This window comes from Blastocystis hominis (genome assembly GCF_000151665.1).
Source record: "Blastocystis hominis, Singapore isolate B (sub-type 7) whole genome shotgun sequence assembly, scaffold_3".
Taxonomy (NCBI): domain Eukaryota; class Bigyra; order Opalinata; family Blastocystidae; genus Blastocystis; species Blastocystis hominis.
Genome location: NW_013171838.1, coordinates 359,108 through 376,224, shown reverse-complemented (window position 1 = coordinate 376,224; position 17,117 = coordinate 359,108). Strand labels below are relative to the sequence as shown.

The following is a 17,117-nucleotide window of genomic DNA, read 5'->3' as shown; positions in this document are numbered from 1 at the left end:
TAATAATAATAATAATATGTTTGCTAAAAAAACACATCCACTACAAACTCTAATTGATCTTTGCGAGCAGAACACCACAGGTAATAAATCCAGCAACGCAACATAACATGAGTACCACGAAGAGGGCGATAATGTAAGGACTCGGTTTTCTGGACGGAAATGTAGCTTTGGAAAGGGGAATGGGCTGAAAATGTAGCTCACTACTGTCAGGAAACCGTCCCATGTTATCCATATCCTTCATAACATCTCGTCTATCCTTGATCACAGGAGGCTGTGGTCCTGGACTCGGCAGATCAACACGATCCTCAGAAGAACTTACAGAAGACGTCTCGGAAGGCGGTTTAGGTACAACGGTTGTGGACTTTGGATGCAGCGCGTCCACCATTCTCTGAATACGGTCGTCGAGAGTAAGAGGAGATGTATCGTCCCAAAGGAACGGGAACTCGCAATCCTTCTCTGTTTCGAACTCCTGGTCTTCGATCGGAAGAGGTTCCCAGTTGTCCAGCGGGTCCCAATGATGTCGCAAATGCTGGAATGGGTCTACAGAATGAAAACTCATCACATGCGTCCCACCCACTGAACCGCCACTCTCAGGAACCCCGGGCACAAATTCTTCAGGTCGGAGAGCCGGGTTCGTGCCAGGCAGAACGTCTTCAGGAAGGGCATCAGGACGACTATAATTATCATCAGACTGCTTGTCTTCGGTTGATAAAGAATTGATCGTTCTAATATCAACGTCTTCAGGACGGGTATCAACTTGGGTAGAACCACCATGCTGCTTATCTCCCTGTTTCAGAGAATTATAACCCGAAGCAGCCATGGAATTCTGATTCGTTGAACCACCGAGACTTTCAGGTTGGAAAGCAGGGTCCCTTCCAGGCTGGAAATTTTCAGGCCGGGTATCCACATACCCAACCAGATGGCCATCACCATTATCATTATCGCCACCACGCTGTTGCCTTTCCTCAGAATCCGTGGAAGTACTACCTGAACTGATAGAGGACTTAGACCGCATTGAGTCCGAGAGATTGGTAGGAAGGGCATTACGGTTAATGAGGCCGCTACCAGAATGGCCTGAACTACTAATAGGGTTGCTGTTCATCGAGTCCGAGACTTCGGTTGGGAGGGCATCGCGGTTAATACCGCCGTTGCCAGAATGGCCCGAACTACCAATAGGATTGCTGTTCACGGAGTCCATTATCTCCTCAGGAAGCTTTCTTAGATCAATGTCCTCCTCATCACTCTGATAGAACGCGGTATCGTCCATCACTTCATGGCTCGATTCACTGGTTGAATCCGACAGAGACTCAATCACAGGAATATCCTTGTTATTATTCTGCAGTCGGAAAATATGGAGAATGTTTTGGCACACTCTCACATCACGTTTTGGCAGAGAGTTAATCTTGATTTCATAATCTCGAAGCTTACGCTCCAAATCTTCTGGAACATCGGTAAGACCATATGCCATTCCTCGAATGGTGAACATAACAAGCATCAACTCAATCAGATCGTACTACTAATGAAAACGGCCCACAACTGCTACATCCCCATTTTCAAAATTCTTCACAGTAACAATGCAGGCATCAGGAATCTGAATGCCATGGCAAGCACGACGTAACACAGAGAAATTCTCCTCTGCCAACTCCGAACTAGCTTCTAAACCTGAACAACTTCTAGAAATAGTACTCGCATCGTGGTGATAACCTTCAATTCCATCACTGTTAATGGAATCAGCGAAGATGTTACATAAAATCTAGATTAACAGAACGGTACAAAACACTACAGTTCCAGATGCAAGAGCCTGGACGTTATCCTCATAAGAATTCATAGACTGCAACTGCACGAGAAACTCTGCTAACTCTGCTAGGAGCTAGAGTATAAAACACAGAATTCAAATTAAATACAGGGTACTCCTCTGGATTGAAATGAGAAGCAGTGCTGACTGACTTCATCGATCCCCACCCAGAATGGCTATACTTTTCCATATCATCGACCATTTTATAGCATCTAATGAATGATAGAAGAATATGCTCTTCCCCGCGGGTCAGTCTTGTATACTGGTTTTTTAAATGATCTCCTTTCTGTGCCCATTATTTTAATAGAAATGTTCAACAAACAAAATAGAGCTATTCAGAAATCCAATAATAGTTCAGGAAGGATCTTTTGAATGTCGCGCGCCGTTACTACATCGCTATTTTCTGCTTGCTTGTGTGCCCGCTCAAGAGCCTCTACCATATATTTTAAAAATACGGAAAACACAAACCCACAACAAACAAACGAAGGTATTCAGAAGCTGCAATAGCTCCATTGCGAGATATTTTTGTACTCTCCTTCATGTGTGATTTTAGCAACCTCTCAATTGTGTCCTAGAGTTCATCGATCGAGCGTCTACAAAAACAGGACTAAATGTCTGGTCTTCTTCTGACATTCTTGCTCAGAAAAAAACAAAAAGAAAAATGGAGGAGAGGGGCATCGATCCCCTTACCTCTCGCATGCTAAGCGAGCGCTCTACCATCTGAGCTACACCCCCTCAAAATCTCAGCTTCCAAATCACCACTATATCATATTTGATAGAAGAAACAATCCACAACACGGTAATCACATCACTTGGGGACATTTTGATTCCCTCTTTCTCCTTCTGAGCCTTGCGGAATGATTGAAACGACTTAAAGGAGGAGGAGGAGGAGGAGGAGGACTGACTTGATTTCTCGCTCGTAACATCCTCTCCGAGCATTTCCTTCAATGCAAACTCGCTCACATTGTGGGCCAAAAGAAGAGATCGGACTTCTTCCCTCGTAAACACTTGCACTTGCCGTTTCATAAAAGACACAACTGCCCTAGTCTTAAGCTTTCCTATCCTCCGATACGATTTCACAGAAGAACTGTGGCTATTCATCAGCGATGGAAGAGAAAGCAAGAGCTTCTCTCGGTTTCCATCAATCGAGATGGATTGATGATCCGTTGGTTCTACGTTCTGGTAGCGGTTCCACCACAAAAATAGATATTTCGCGCAATTCTCTTGAACCTTCTGATTCTTTGAGGCCGAAAGTGTGAGGTCCAATAGCACGGAAGCCAAACGCGCAGAGTCGCAGCTCTCGACTATCTTAGGAATTAACAGAAGCCAAAGCACAAAACGATCTCTAAGCAACGCACACACTCTTCCCGTAAAAACTGCTTATCGCTCGCAGATTTCGCAGTAATCACATTCAGCGCCTCCTTTCCGCTCTCAATACAATCATTCTACACAAGAATCATAGACTCTGATCAAAATCCACTTTTAACGCTTTAAACAACTCTCCCACTGCCATCACTGCTTCTTTTGTCACGACTGAGCGAAAGCTGTTGCACAAAGAACAGAGCTTTGTAAAGATTGACGGGAGAAGTGGTGATAGGAGAGCGGAATCATGCTTGGATAACTGTCGGCACTTATATAAAAACTCTTTGTCCGCTTTCCATGCAGTATCAGTTGTTGACTTTGAGGATTCAAGTAAATGAGATATAATTCGATACAGACAAACCGCACTATCTTCTGGAGGACTAAGAGAGTCATAGGGGACAACTTCCGAAAGAGATTTCGCACCGTTCTCTTGTTCTTGCGGAGACAATAACAAATCGACGGTGCCTGCATATTTTTCCGGCAGCAGAGTTTTCTCTTCCTTCTCCTATTGGAAATTCACAACATTGCTGTTTACCTTTGCGTTCTCCATAGTCTTCTTGACCTTTAGGTAGGATCTTTCTCCAGAAGTTTCATCCGGAGCTCGCTTCTGCGACATCTTTCCACCCTCTGCTTTTTGATTATCGATAATGTACTTTTCGATTTTCAAAAGCTGCTCGTGCGTTACGATTTCATTCTCAACCAATCCATCCAGCATCTCCTTCGTTACCGACAATTCCTAGAATCAAAACGACGCTTAGCTCCAACAATGGACGGCCACTGGACTGAGCTGCTTCCGGACATTTCGATTTCTTCAACAAACAAACCACTGAACTTTGCTATACAAATAGCTATCTTTGTCCTCCGTCAACACCTTCACCGATCTCCCCACATCCGAAAACAGCTTGAACACCTTCCCCACGTCGTCTTTTCCCACCGTATTCGATTTGCGCTTCCTTGCTGCCAATGAGGAAGTGATGATCATGTTCATGGCATATCGCAACGAGGTGTTGGTAGCAATCGTCGTCAGCAGCTCGAGAGCCTCATCGCTCATATCCACGTCCTCCTCCTCGCAACGGATCTTCAAGATCTGCCGGATTTCCTTCTCTTCGTACGGATCGGTCGCAATGATCAGCAACCGATCCAGAAAATCAAGCGGAATTCCGTGCGGAGCCTGATACTCCGTCCCGCGGATCGTCGTGATTCCGCGGTTCGTCGCGAGGATTAAAATGGGCGCCATCTTGGTCTCCAGCGCGCGGTTGAGGAAGGAGTAGCACTCGATATCGAGCATGTGGGCTTCGTCGATGAACAGAACGCCGGGCACAATCGACGCCTTTCCGTTGTCCTTCCACTCCATCACCTTCTCGTCGATCTGCTCGCGCACTTCCGGCTTGATCTCTCCCGTATCGCCCGCGAAGAGAGCGAGGAAGCCTTGCTGGCGCGAGTTGATCACGTCGATGTCGTGCAGCGAAACCGTGTGCACGACTTCCTTGCGCTGCTGCAACTCGCCCTCCGGACACTGGACGAACTTCGTCTGTGGGTTAGGCGGAGAGAGAAAGAGAGAGAGATACATCGCTGCTTACGGCGTCGTAGTCCTTGCTGCGACTGAAGGAGCGGCCAAGACGCGTGATTTTGCCATTGGCCTTATCGATGGTAATCACGTCGCCTGAACTGATCTTTTCTTTTGAAATCGCGTTAATCATCTACGGAAGGAGCGCTTTGAACGGCGTACCTTTGTTCCCAGCTCATATACCGTCTCCATATCTGTGGTCTTCAGAGTGATGCTTCCGATCTTGTCGCCTGTGCCGGTCAAGCTGCGCTCAATCTTAATCTCCACGACTTCTCCGCAGATGATCTCGCTCTCTTCCTTAATTCGGAGAGCGATCGACTTGCGGAAAGCCTGCGTAAGGGCTTCCGTCTTGCTCATCTCCAAGGAGTAAATTTCACTGGCAGCGAGAGAGGTAAACGGAGTGTCATCGCCAAGCGATTGAGCGATTCCCATCGCAATCGCTGTCTTTCCAGTTCCTGGCTCTCCGGCCAAAAGAACAGCGCGACCAGCAATCTCACCTTCCTGGATCATCTTTGCCACAATTCCAGCAGCCTATAATCCTTAAACAGCAAATTCACACCACAAACCTTTCTTGCACGACACTGACCCACCAAACCTTGTGAAACCTCTCTTGGCTCCAATGTATCATCAAGACCTAATCCACGGATGTGAGAATGGGCTCCAATACGCTCCACATGAGTTATATCCTTCACTTCTTGCGTGCGAGTCTCTACCTCCTATATATTACCATTCGGGTATTTTAAATACCATATTAACAAGTTTATGAGTTTGAAAACGACAATTCTGTGTAATCAAGTGTTTTCGAGAACAATGATATTTTGTTTTTTATAAGGTTCCTCTATTAATACAAAAATACGGAAACGACATGTTTGAAGGGACTGAAGTGGTACTTTTCCCTTGGCTTTAAATCTATGTAAAGAGACTCATTGTCAATGTAGTTCTGTGAGAAAGGAATAAAGACAATCCCCTTCTCGAAAGAACGGTTATTTGGCGCTTTTTGCAATGATTCGTGTATGTCTTGTCAAAATGAGAAAGCCGTATTGGACCTTACAAACAATACTCTCAATATAGCGCCATCATGTAGGTCTCAAATCTGTAAAATGATTGAGATGAAATGGGAAGGAAGTTGATGTAACAACTCTTAGGAGTGACTTGGAAATCACGAATTTGATCGAAATGGCTCAGATCGCAGAGACTGCGGAAAGATATGAGGATATGTCGCAGTTTGTGAGCAAGGCATTCGCAAAACGCCGTGAACAAGCAAGACATCTCACCATAAATGAAAGAGAAAGAGGGTTATTTTCAGTCGCTTACAAGACCGTAATCTCTGCAAAGCGAAATTCGCTCCGACTCCTCCTTTCCATCAACGCGAAGCCTTCCGCAGGAGAAAGGATTAATATTTCGGACGAGATGTCCAAATTAAGATTAACCATAGAAAAGGAATTGCGATCCGTGTGCATGGAGGCAATTTCAATATGTGATCAGGTTTTAGAGAATCCTGAGTTGCTTTCCGACCATGTTGTGTATTATTTAAAGATGAAGGGGGACTACTATCGCTATTTGGCTGAATTTGCGTCGGAAGAAGAGAGGGAAGAGATTACAGAAAAGGCAGAGCAGGCTTATCAAGAGGCAGTTGACCAAGCAACAGTAGCAAATGTGGGTGTAGCCAGTCCGATCTTTCTCGGCCTTATTCTCAATTTCTCTGTGTTCTATTACGAGATCATGGGTAATACGAAAAAAGTACAGTCGTAATCCGAGGTGAATAGAGTATAGGCGATTGAGCTAGCCAGTAAGGCCTATGATGATGCCTTTAATATGATGAAGGGTTCCGAGGAATTGTGTACTGAAGCATACCATGTATTGCCTTTGCTGAAGGACAATCTAGCACTTTGGAAATCAGAAGAAGCGCGACAAGAGTCAAATTCAAAGGAAGAAACTGAGCCAAAGGTGGATTCTCCTCAATGCTCTGTTTGTTTCAGATGGAAACTCTATTCTTTTCTCCGTTGTGTGTGTGTGTTGTGTGTGATTGATTTTGAAATAGGTGAATCATGCCACTCCTTATCACAAAAACTCATCCATCCCCTTGCTTGCTTGCTTGCTTGCTTGCTTGCTTGCTTGCTTGCTTGCTTCCTTCCTTCCTTCCTTCCTTCCCTGCTTTCAACTCTCGTTTTTTCTCTCAAACACTCCACTGAATCTAAGCATCCTCCTTCTTCTTCTCCTCTTCCTCGGGCATCTCCACTCCCTTTCGCGCATAGAACTCCTCGATAATCTCCGCCGGGATCTTCTTCAGCATTTCCTTGGGGAAGGTGCGCAACATGTTCCACGCCTTGTCCAGCGAATCGAAAATGGACCGCGACTCGTAGGGTCCCTGGTTCACGAACGTGTTCTCGAAGTCCTCCGTGAACTTCAGATAGAAGTGATCCTCGGCCGTCAGCGCCTCCTCTCCCACCACGGCCTTCATCGCCATCACGTCCTTGCCCGTCGCGTAGTTCGTGTACAGCTGGTTGGACACCGCTCCGTGGTCGTGCCGCGTCATTCCCTTGCCGATGGCCGACTTCATCAGTCGCGACAGCGACGGCAGCACGTTGATCGGCGGGTAGATTCCGCGCTTGTACAGCGACCGGTCCACGTAGATCTGTCCCTCGGTGATGTACCCCGTCAGATCGGGGATCGGGTGCGTGATGTCGTCGTTCGGCATCGTCAGAATCGGCAGCTGCGTGATCGACCCGTTGCGGCCCGTCACGCGGCCCGCTCGCTCGTACAGCGTCGACAGATCCGTGTACATGTACCCGGGGTAGCCTCGGCGCGACGGCACTTCCTCGCGCGCCGCGGAGACTTCGCGCAGCGCGTCCGCGTAGGACGACATGTCCGTCAGGATCACCAGCACGTGCAGATCGCGCTCGTACGCGAGGTACTCCGCGGTGGTCAGCGCGATGCGCGGCGTGATGATACGCTCCATGGTCGGGTCGTTCGCCAGGTTCAGGAACAGCGCCGTGCGCTGCATCGTGCCGTTCTCCGTGAAGTCGTTCCGGAAGAAACGCGCCGTCTCCATGTTCACGCCCATCGCGCCGAACACCATCGCGAAGTTGTCTTCGTGGTCGTCGTGGATGTCCTTCCCCGCCACCAGGCCTGCCTGACGGCAAATCTGCGCGCCGAGCTACGCTGGGAGCACACGACCGACCCTACCTCGTTGTGCGGAAGACCCGAAGCCGAGAACAGAGGGATCTTCTGGCCTCGAGCGATGGAGTTCATCACGTCGATCGCGGAGATACCCGTCTGGATCATCTCCTTCGGGTATGTGCGAGCGTAGGGGTTGATGGGCTGGCCGTCGATATCTAAGTACTCCTCGGCCAGGACGGGGGGAGCGTTGTCGATAGCCACTCCCGAACCGTTGAATGTGCGACCCAGCATTTCCTCCGAGATGGCCATTCTCATAATATCGCCCGTAAACTCGCAGTGAGTACGTGTGTTATCGATTCCGGTCGTTCCCTCGAACACTTGCACAATGGCCTTGTTTCCAAAAATTTGAAGCACCTTTCCTTTTCGCATCTCCCCAGTTCCCAAACGGAGATTTACAATTTCCGAAAAACGGGGTCCCTACAGAAATCACTCGCCTTCACACAACTTCTACTTTCACGTTCTCCAAAACAACCAACGGACCGTTTACTCCGCTGATAGTTCTGTAGTCTATGTCCTAACGTACTCCACGCCACAATCCTACCAAGACGAGGCTCGACATAATAATCGCGCATGGCGGCTGCCGCATTCACTTCAAAGGAAGACACCGACATTTCTTTGTGACTTTTATGTAGGATCTGGGAAGAAATGCTCAACGAAAAGGAGAACCGTGGAAACGACCTCCAAGTGATTCAAACAAACACAACCACATAGCGCGAGTGCCTTACTCCAACTCCTCCAGCGTTCTTCGGATGACCTCCATGAAGGGCGGGACCGAAGAGATCAGGCATCGTTCATCGGGGGAATGCGGGAAGTTGACTTCGGGTCCGACGGACGTGCAGTCCATTCCCGGGTACTTCTGCATAATCAGTCCGCACTCGAGTCCGGCATGGCACGCATAGACCCATGGCTGCTTTCCATAGAGCTCCGCGTAAATCTTCTCCATCACCTTGGTGACCTTCGACTCGGGATCGGGGTCCCATCCCGGGTACTCTCCGATGCGCTGAGAGATGGCCATCCCCGCCATGGCGCAGAGGCACTCCAGCTTTCGATACATGAAGTCGATCTGCGACTTCGACGACGACCGCACCGACACCGTGAACTTCAGGCAGTCCAGATCCTCCGTCGTGCCGATCGCGCACGTCATCGACGTCTCCACGAGGCCCTCCACCACCGGCGAGAATCGCTGCGGCCCGAACGGGCACGCGTTCAGGAACCCTACCAGCCGCTGAGTCGACTGCTTGTCGCACGGCGGCCGCGCGTCCTCCACCGCCTGCAGCGCGAAGCTCGCCGTCGGCTCGATGAGCGCGTACTCGTGCGCGAACGCCGCGAACGCCGCGCGCAGCTGCGTCTCCACGGCGTCGACCGCCGCGGCGCGGACGGCCAGGCGCGCCACGCACTTGCGAGGGATCGCGTTGTGCGCAGTGCCGCACTCCAGAGAGAGCACGCGGTAGGAGTCCGCGTCGGGGAGCGCCGCGAGGAGGCGGCCGAGCACGTGCATCGGATTGGCGCGGCCGAGGTGGATGTCGCAGCCAGAGTGACCGCCCACGAAGTTGTTCAGTACCAGCTCGCGCGAGACGAAGCCTTCTTCGATCTGACGCACCGTGGGGAGGCGGAGCTCCACGTTGAAGCCGCCCGCGCAGCCGATGCAGATCGCGTTCTCGTCTTCGTTGTCCACGTTGATGAGCGTCGTGGCCTTCAGAATGCCCGGCTCCAGATCGCTGGCGCCGTACAGACCGGTCTCCTCGTCGCGCGTGACGAGGATTTCCAAGGGACCGTGCTTGATGGTCTTGTCAGCGAGGACAGCGAAGCAGGTGGCAATACCGATGCCATCGTCAGCACCCAGAGAGGTGTGCGTGGCCTTCAGATACTTGCCGTCAATGCGCGGAATAATAGGATCTTTGGTGAAATCGATGTCAATTTCGTCATCTGCCTGGCAGACCATATCCATATGGCACTGGAGGCACACCGTCTGCTTGTTCTCACAACCTTCGAGATAACGCTACAAGGAAGGCGGATACCTGGATAGGCGGGCTTGCGGACGATCAGATTGTCGCCCTTATCCACATAGGTTTCATAGCCAAGATCCTCGGCGGTCTTCTTCAGAAACGCGAGAATCTGCTTGTGGCGCCAGTTCTCTCCCTCCTGGTTCGATCCACGAGGAATCTGGGTCACCTTGAGGAAGTATTCCCAAACCGATTTAGGCTCGGGGAGCTGCGCATAAATCTCGTTCAAATAGCTAGAGGTGACGAAGTGCAGGTAGTACGAACTCGGCTGCGAACATGACACAAAGAAAAAATAAGAGAATGTTCCCCATTTCCACGTTTCAGCAAACAAACACACAGCCATTCGAGAAAAGGACATTATCTGAAACATTCCATCCTATACAACTAAGCCCGGGGAGCATAAATGACGAATCCCATGAGGAGGGAAGACACCAGGGCGGCGATGAAGATCGTGACGACCCATCCCGCAAAGATCTTCAAGAACAGCTTCCAATTCACTCCTTCCTTTCCTCCCACGAATCCCACTCCCACCGCAGCTCCGATCTTGCACTGCGTGGTGGACAGCGGCATGCCCAGTCGCGACCCCACGATCACCACAACCGACGCCGCCAATTCAATGAAAAACCCGCGGCACGGCGTGACGCGCACCAGATTCACTCCCACGGTGGCCATGACCTTGTAGCCCATGGTGGCGAGTCCGACGATGATGCCGATGGCGCCGAGCGCGAGGATCCATGCGGGGCAGGGCGAGGCGTCGTCGATGCGTCCGGTGTTGTAGATGGCGATGCACGCCGCGAAGGGGCCCATCGAGTGCGACACGTCGTTCGCGCCGTGCGCGAAGGAGTTCAGCACCGCGGCCAGCACCTGCAGGTACACGAACATGCGCTCCGTGCGCGGCTCGAACTCCTCGGCGTGCTCGTGGATCGTCGCCACCGTCGCGTCGCTCTTCAGCCGAGCGAACACGTCCTGCGAGCCGATCTTCGGCTCCTTGCTCTTCTTCCCGTCCTCGCCGCCCGTCGATCCGGTCGCTGCGTTGGAGACAGGAAGGTTGCCGGCTTCCTTGGCTTCCTTGGCTTCCTTGGCTTCGCTGGCTTCCTTGGCTTCGCTGGCCTCCGAGGGCTGGGAGACGGGGATCGGCACGCTGGTTTCCGCGGGCTGCGGCGCGCTGGAGGCGTCGTTCTGGAGAAGCGAGTCGTAGATCGTCGCATCCTCCGCTATGGCAGATGCGGATGTGGAGGCAGGGGCTTCGATGCGAGAGCGGATGCGAGGCAGACCCAGCCAGCGGAAGAGACACGCGATGACCACGGAGAGGCCGAGACTGCAGAGCGCGGCGAGGGCGTAGGAAAGGGCGGGGAACCAGGGACAACCGCCGTTCAACAACACGAAGAAATTGAGGAAAAGAACCGCCGCGATCAGAGGAGAGGATAAGGCGAGGGAGCGTGTGTAGGAAGTGTCTTTGGTGAGAACAGTGCGGCGAATGATCCAGAAAAGGGAGAAGGAAATGAAGCCGGCTAAGAGGGGCGTGTAGAACCAGGAGCAGATCACATTGATCACCGTGGACCAGTGGATCGCCTTGAAACCCCGACTGATCACCGCCATTCCAAGCATGCCACCAATACAAGTGTGCGTACTGGACACGGGCAGTTCAAACCACGTTGCCACGATCAACCAGAAAGCGCATCCGACCAGAACAATACACATACCGAACATTAACAGAGCAGGATTGTCTTCGTAGTATTCTCCAACGACGATTGACTCCTTGATTGTTGCTGTGACCTTGCTTCCAAGCAACATAGCTCCGGAAAATTCGCAGATGGAAGCTATCACAATAACCTGTCTGAGAGTGAGAGCCTTCGCTCCAACGGATGTAGCAAATGAGTTTGCGACATCATTACCACCTATCGTATTATTTTTCTCTGCTTTTCCGTACCCATTCCTAAGGATGCAAAAAACGCAAAAACTGCTCCAGCAATTGGTATCCACATATACTCAGAAAGAGCCATGGCCTTGGGGACTTTACACTTGAAGAATATTCGATAAAACTGTCGTTCATAATTGTGTCTCGCCCTTTCTTCGTTCGTTTTTCCAACAAACAGAGCTAATTCATTACATTTCGTCCAGCAGCGTGGAGATTTCTTCGCTCGGCACATTTCCGAAGAGCAGCTTTCCCTCGTAGCTCGCGCCACAGAACAGCCACATGTTCTTCGCGCTCCACGCCGTGCTGTAAATGCTCTCTCGCGATCCTCCCAGCACAACTACCAGCTTATCTTCCTGCTGTCTACACATCATCTTCCCCCTCCTCCCGCACTTCTCCTTCATCCGCGACGACGACACAGAGAACATTCTCCACAGCGAAATCGAGCTATCCGTGCTGGACGTCAGCAACAGCGCATCATGCAGCGGATTGAAGTGCACGCTGGTAACCCTTCCCCTGACTCCTCCTCCGCTCGCCTACCAATGCGTATGGGCCTGCACGGTCTTCTCGACCTCCATTCCGCGTCTGGACACGTGCCACAGCGTGACGACGCCGTCGCGTCCGCCGGTGCACAGAATGCTGGGCCGATTCGGATTGAACTCCATGCACTGCACCGCCTCCGCGTGCGCCTGCTCCGCGCAGCACAGCACCGAGTTGTCCGAGATGTTGATCACGCGCACCGCGCGGCCCTGCGCCACCGCCAGCAGCTGCGTGTGCAGCGGATCCCACGCCGCCGCCTGGCACGGCTCCTTGAAGCTGTAGAAGAACAGCTCCTCCAGCTGCCCCGCGTCCGTCACGCGGTACCCCGCATACCCGCTGCGATACACCAGGATCAGCTCGTGCGGCAGCGTGCCCTGCTCCAGGTTCCCGGGGTGCCAGATCGCGCTACGCCATCACCAAACGTCCTCGCAGCCACCTCACGATGTTGTCGCGCGGCGCCGTCGACAGCACGCTCAGCTCCGTCGGGAGAGGCGTCGCCGCGGGGACGTCGCGCTTGTCGTCGGGGAGACACTCCGCTTCTTCCGCGGGAGTCGCGTCGGCGTGCTTCGCGTCGCCCTCCGCTGCGTCGATCGGCGAAGAAGGCGCGGCAACGGGGACGGAGGCGGAGGCGGGGACCGAGGTTGGATCCGAGGGGGCGGGAGCTGAAGCAGGGGCCGAAGCAGAATCCGCGGCTGCGTCTGCACCTGCACCTGCGTCTGCGCTTACGTTTGCATCTGCGCTCTCAGATGCTTCAATATGCTCAGAAGTATCGAGATTCTCTGCATTCTCTGCATTCTCCGTATCCTTAGCAGCTTCCAAATGGGATGGATTGCTTGGATTCTCTGCACTGTCGAGATTGTCAGGAGCATCGGAAATGGAATCAGCAGATGCATTGTCTGCTTCGGGCTCGCCGGGGATATCCTGATCCTGGTCTTTTTCTTCAGAAATGTGTGTGAGAGGAAGATTTCCCAAGTGATACAGGATTCCTTTCTTCGTATCTATAGATAGCAACAAAATAAAGATACTACCAGAGTCACATCCAACAATAGCAAAGCACAGCTCAGGATCGTAAGGACAAGGACTTAATCCGAAAATCTGGCCATTGTGTTTATAAATGCACTCTGAATAGACGTTTTTATTCCGTGAATTATACTCCACAAGGTGTATCTGTAGATAAAGATAAAAACAGTACCGTGAACCTCATTATCATCAGTTATATTTGAAGTAGCCAAAAGAAAGCGGTTTGAGGACAAATCTCCCACAAACGGCACTACTACACGTGTAGGAGGCTTGCATGAATAGATCTCTGTTGCGACTTGCATAAAGATTGACTCAAAAAATCAAAGATCGAACTGAAACAAAGATTGAACTCCAACACATTGCCCTCTATTCAAAATTGTGGTATCCCAACACGCAGCATTTTGTGGATTCTACACTACTATTTCTCGTTAATCTTTTTAATTTGTATGTATTGGTGAATGTTCTAGCTATCCACTCAAAATAACTCTCCACACGATTCCCATGGTAAAAGGCATATATTCTGTAAGCATAAGATATTGAAAGTGATTTACAATACACAGGATTGAGTTGTTGAATAGAATTGATAAAGAGTTCTTTTCAGCACAGATGAGTAACAAAAAATGGAATGTTAGAAAGGAATATGTTGCTAATAGGGTTATGCACACTCCTTATGTGATAACTTACAGTTATTTACATGAGAGTATGCAAACTCATTATAAACTCACTTAAGTGTACATTAACTAGTAACAATACGAACAACAACGCGATATATCCATTTCTGTCGTAACAAATCGTGTTGTCACTTGTGTCAAACATTCCTATCACAACGCACTCCAAAAGGTACTTTTCGTCCTCCATACCTCTCTGCAGTTATATGATCAATCCCGGATTCTATCTACCGACCAGTACTCTCACACGTATCTTTCATCCTACACAACTATCAACGAATTGGTCTCATAAGTATGGATCGCGACTCGTACACATAAGGTATGCAAAAAAAAAACAGACCAACAAAGGATAGAAACATACTACTGCTTGAAAGGAACTCACTTGAATGAATTGGAAGCCTAAAAAAAAGGGAATATATAAACGTTGGTATCATCAGAAAACGTAGAATTGTGGTTTTCTTCACTATTGAGAATAGTAGAAAAGGTTATCTTGTGCTCCTCGGCGAACTGCTCCTGAACCGCTAGTTCCACATCGGTATTATATAATCCATTGAGAGTAGACGTATCAGCTGACAAAATGAAATCTCCTTCAGGCACAAAAAGGGAATTTGATCCTGAACTCTTCCAAAACATATATTGATCATAGGGCTGATCTAAATACTTCACATATTCGATAAGTTTTGAGCTATCCGTAGAATCGTCTTCTTCACTGTTCTCGGTAGTAGACTTTGGCGGTTGTGATTCCTCCTCAGAATTCGTTGAGATCGACTCGGTATCCGATAACGAGGAAGGAGTGTAACTCTCATCCACTTCAGGACTTGATGGGACAGAAACGGTTTTTTCCACAACTACACGTCTCCGAGTCGGTCTCCTAATAGCTCTTGCAGTAGAAGACCTCCCTGACTTCGACTTTAGCTTCTTCTTATAATTCTCAATCTTCTGGCGAAAGCGATTTGGCTTTTGCTTATACGACTCATAGCCAAGCAAACGAAAAATATCACTAGCCTCTTTCGCGTTATCGTCACGGTTCTTAAAGTTACAAATGCTGGCTAGTTTCAAAAAGAGCTCACCCTCAAGTTTTCCAGTTGAGTACCTTGCATTATGAGAAGTGCCTCCATAGTCTTTTGCGAACAAATCAAAGTTCTTCCGGATATATTCCTCCAATTCAGGAAGCTGACTCACTGTTTCGTTATGTTGCGCTAATTTACGAAGGCGACTGCAAACCTCTTCATAACATGACTTGTTCATGGATTATTTTTGATAATACTGTTATGTCTAACAACGCACAGTAATACGGCGATGTTATATTGATTAACATGAAACTCACTACCCACTATACAGTAAAATCTTATCAAATCATAATTTGATAATCAAGGACACATTACCACTGTACATGCACAGTGGTCTATAATCACGAAGAAAAAAACTCTCCCAGACGGGCTTGAACCGTCGACCTTGCGGTTAACAGCCGCACGCTCTAACCAACTGAGCTATGGAAGACCTGTCTGGGCTTCCCATATTACATACAAGACATGCATGGCTTGGTTGTGATTTCATTTTCTCTGTTGATTGGAAATGCAATACGATAATGGTAATATTTGCTCATTTTGTGGGACGTAGAAACCGTTGAAAATGAAGAGGAAGATATTTTTGACAAGAAAATAGATGAAGAGTATCATATATGGAAAAAGAATGCCCCTTACCTGTAATGGATTATGAATGCGATAATTTGTAGATATGATGTAATTTTGTCACATGCTCTGGAATGGCCGAGCTTGAGTGTGCAGTGGTTACCTGGATGTACAATGTATCCATATTGAGTTGTGTTGAAAGAATTAGTGGAAGTAACAAGGACTTTTCGGAGCAAAAGATCTATTTGACCACTCACACGTCAGAGGGAGAGCAGAACTATTTGATGCAAGCCACAATCCAAATGCCGCTTCCCGATTCAACCATTGATATGCGAGAGTTTGATAACGACGGAAATGGTATAATAACGTGGACGGTGATTTATTATAGAAAACGCTGGTTTCAAAGGATTTTCTGCTCACGTATCGGAAACGGTTCGCGTAGCGCATGAAGGAGAGGTGAACAAGGCTCGCTACATGCCCCAGGACCCAATGATCATTGCAACGAAAGCCGTGAATGGGAATGTGAACGTCTTCGACATCCGGAAGCATCCGTCCATTCCCCGCGATACAGTGTGCCGTCCGAACTACATTCTGCAAGGCCACACCCAGGAGGGCTACGGTCTCAGCTGGTCTCCTCTGCAGAAAGGCCTCATCGCCTCGGGTTCCGACGATCGCAAAGTGTGTCTCTGGGACCTCTCGTCTCCCCGCGATTCCACCGTTTTCTCGCCCCTCCGCGAGTTCGCCGAGCAGCGAGACGTCGTGGAGGACGTGGCCTGGCATCCCCTCGACCCGAATCTGCTGGCAGCGTGCGGCGACGACAGCCGCGTGTTCTTCTACGACATGCGAAAGAGCCGAAGTCTGCAGTCGCTGCGCGCGCACGCGCGCGAAGTCAACGCCGTGGCGTTCAACCCCGTCGAGCGGTTTCTCTTCGCCACCGCCTCCTCCGATGCGACGGTGGCGCTGTGGGACTTCCGAGCGCTGGGGCAGCCGCTGCACCAGCTGCGGAGACACACGGCGGAGATCTACTCGCTGGCGTGGAACCCGGTGAACGCGAATATTCTCGCGTCGGCGGGCGTGGATCGGAGAGTCATGATCTGGGATTTGAGCAAGATCGGCGATCGCGTGCCGGAGGAGCTGGAGAAGGAGGGTCCGGCGGAGCTGATTTTTGTGCATGCGGGGCACACGGCGAAGGTGAATGACATTTCGTGGAATCTGGACGTAGGGGAGGAAGAGGCGGAGTGAAGAGTAGGACGAGTGGACGATGGCTTCAGTGGGGGATGACAATGTGCTGCAGGTGTGGAGACCGAACGAGGCGATCTATAACCCGTCGTACAGCAACACGCTGGATCTGAATAGGATTGGGTGAAGAAGCGGGGGTTAATGAGCTTGTGCAGGGATAGACGAATCACTTTATCAACCAAATCAAATCATTTAGA

General features: G+C 50.0%; 10 protein-coding genes; 2 read left to right on the top strand and 8 right to left on the bottom strand.

Moving 5' to 3' along the window:
• Positions 1-38: 38 nt before the first annotated feature.
• GSBLH_T00003333001 (uncharacterized protein) lies at positions 39-2,000 on the bottom strand. XM_013042050.1 has 6 exons: positions 1,905-2,000; positions 1,784-1,870; positions 1,687-1,753; positions 1,544-1,656; positions 574-1,513; positions 39-540 (listed from the first exon to the last, which is right to left on the bottom strand). The coding sequence occupies exons 1-6, from the start codon at positions 1,983-1,985 to the stop codon at positions 50-52; spliced, it is 1,779 nt and encodes a 592-aa protein (XP_012897504.1). The 5' UTR covers positions 1,986-2,000; the 3' UTR covers positions 39-49.
• Positions 2,001-2,130: 130 nt separating this feature from the next.
• On the bottom strand, positions 2,131-2,336 carry GSBLH_T00006623001 (uncharacterized protein; the record flags this gene model as incomplete). Its single annotated transcript, XM_013042049.1, has 2 exons — positions 2,131-2,228; positions 2,264-2,336. The coding sequence occupies 2 exons, from the start codon at positions 2,334-2,336 to the stop codon at positions 2,131-2,133; spliced, it is 171 nt and encodes a 56-aa protein (XP_012897503.1).
• Positions 2,337-3,968: 1,632 nt separating this feature from the next.
• On the bottom strand, positions 3,969-5,156 carry GSBLH_T00003332001 (uncharacterized protein; the record flags this gene model as incomplete). The annotated part of the gene is made up of 3 exons (XM_013042048.1): positions 3,969-4,688; positions 4,726-4,857; positions 4,887-5,156. 3 exons carry the CDS (start codon positions 5,154-5,156, stop codon positions 3,969-3,971), a joined length of 1,122 nt encoding a protein of 373 aa, XP_012897502.1.
• Positions 5,157-5,230: 74 nt separating this feature from the next.
• On the bottom strand, positions 5,231-5,548 carry GSBLH_T00003331001 (uncharacterized protein; the record flags this gene model as incomplete). XM_013042047.1 has 3 exons in its annotated part: positions 5,472-5,548; positions 5,291-5,440; positions 5,231-5,255 (listed from the first exon to the last, which is right to left on the bottom strand). Exons 2-3 carry the CDS (start codon positions 5,350-5,352, stop codon positions 5,231-5,233), a joined length of 87 nt encoding a protein of 28 aa, XP_012897501.1. The 5' UTR covers positions 5,353-5,440; positions 5,472-5,548.
• Positions 5,549-5,900: 352 nt separating this feature from the next.
• On the top strand, positions 5,901-6,750 carry GSBLH_T00003330001 (uncharacterized protein; the record flags this gene model as incomplete). Its single annotated transcript, XM_013042046.1, has 3 exons — positions 5,901-6,464; positions 6,498-6,640; positions 6,672-6,750. 3 exons carry the CDS (start codon positions 5,901-5,903, stop codon positions 6,748-6,750), a joined length of 786 nt encoding a protein of 261 aa, XP_012897500.1.
• Positions 6,751-6,911: 161 nt separating this feature from the next.
• On the bottom strand, positions 6,912-8,533 carry GSBLH_T00003329001 (uncharacterized protein). XM_013042045.1 has 4 exons: positions 8,446-8,533; positions 8,356-8,411; positions 7,911-8,321; positions 6,912-7,881 (listed from the first exon to the last, which is right to left on the bottom strand). Exons 1-4 carry the CDS (start codon positions 8,474-8,476, stop codon positions 6,919-6,921), a joined length of 1,461 nt encoding a protein of 486 aa, XP_012897499.1. The 5' UTR covers positions 8,477-8,533; the 3' UTR covers positions 6,912-6,918.
• Positions 8,534-8,608: 75 nt separating this feature from the next.
• On the bottom strand, positions 8,609-10,250 carry GSBLH_T00003328001 (uncharacterized protein; the record flags this gene model as incomplete). XM_013042044.1 has 2 exons in its annotated part: positions 8,609-9,890; positions 9,923-10,250. 2 exons carry the CDS (start codon positions 10,248-10,250, stop codon positions 8,626-8,628), a joined length of 1,593 nt encoding a protein of 530 aa, XP_012897498.1. The 3' UTR covers positions 8,609-8,625.
• A 41-nt stretch (positions 10,251-10,291) lies between these two features.
• GSBLH_T00003327001 (uncharacterized protein) lies at positions 10,292-11,892 on the bottom strand (the record flags this gene model as incomplete). The annotated part of the gene is made up of 2 exons (XM_013042043.1): positions 10,292-11,805; positions 11,838-11,892. 2 exons carry the CDS (start codon positions 11,890-11,892, stop codon positions 10,292-10,294), a joined length of 1,569 nt encoding a protein of 522 aa, XP_012897497.1.
• A 466-nt stretch (positions 11,893-12,358) lies between these two features.
• On the bottom strand, positions 12,359-13,715 carry GSBLH_T00003326001 (uncharacterized protein; the record flags this gene model as incomplete). XM_013042042.1 has 4 exons in its annotated part: positions 13,562-13,715; positions 13,391-13,529; positions 12,799-13,360; positions 12,359-12,767 (listed from the first exon to the last, which is right to left on the bottom strand). Exons 1-4 carry the CDS (start codon positions 13,682-13,684, stop codon positions 12,359-12,361), a joined length of 1,233 nt encoding a protein of 410 aa, XP_012897496.1. The 5' UTR covers positions 13,685-13,715.
• Positions 13,716-15,625: 1,910 nt separating this feature from the next.
• On the top strand, positions 15,626-17,047 carry GSBLH_T00003325001 (uncharacterized protein; the record flags this gene model as incomplete). The annotated part of the gene is made up of 6 exons (XM_013042041.1): positions 15,626-15,659; positions 15,695-15,755; positions 15,786-15,857; positions 15,890-16,038; positions 16,070-16,899; positions 16,931-17,047. The coding sequence occupies 6 exons, from the start codon at positions 15,626-15,628 to the stop codon at positions 17,045-17,047; spliced, it is 1,263 nt and encodes a 420-aa protein (XP_012897495.1).
• Between the last annotated feature and the right edge of the window lie 70 nt (positions 17,048-17,117).

Coding starts and splice junctions, on each gene's coding strand:
- GSBLH_T00003333001 (XM_013042050.1), bottom strand. CDS start 1,985: ATGGAAAAGTATAGCCATTCTGGGTGGGGATCGATGAAGTCAGTCAGC. Junction 1,871..1,904: donor TCAATCCAGAGGAGTACCCT/GTATTTAATTTG, acceptor TTTATACTCTAG/CTCCTAGCAGAGTTAGCAGA. Junction 1,657..1,686: donor AGGTTATCACCACGATGCGA/GTACTATTTCTA, acceptor GTTCAGGTTTAG/AAGCTAGTTCGGAGTTGGCA.
- GSBLH_T00003329001 (XM_013042045.1), bottom strand. CDS start 8,476: ATGCGCGATTATTATGTCGAGCCTCGTCTTG. Junction 8,322..8,355: donor TTGTTTTGGAGAACGTGAAA/GTAGAAGTTGTG, acceptor TGATTTCTGTAG/GGACCCCGTTTTTCGGAAAT. Junction 7,882..7,910: donor CGGGTCTTCCGCACAACGAG/GTAGGGTCGGTC, acceptor CTCCCAGCGTAG/CTCGGCGCGCAGATTTGCCG.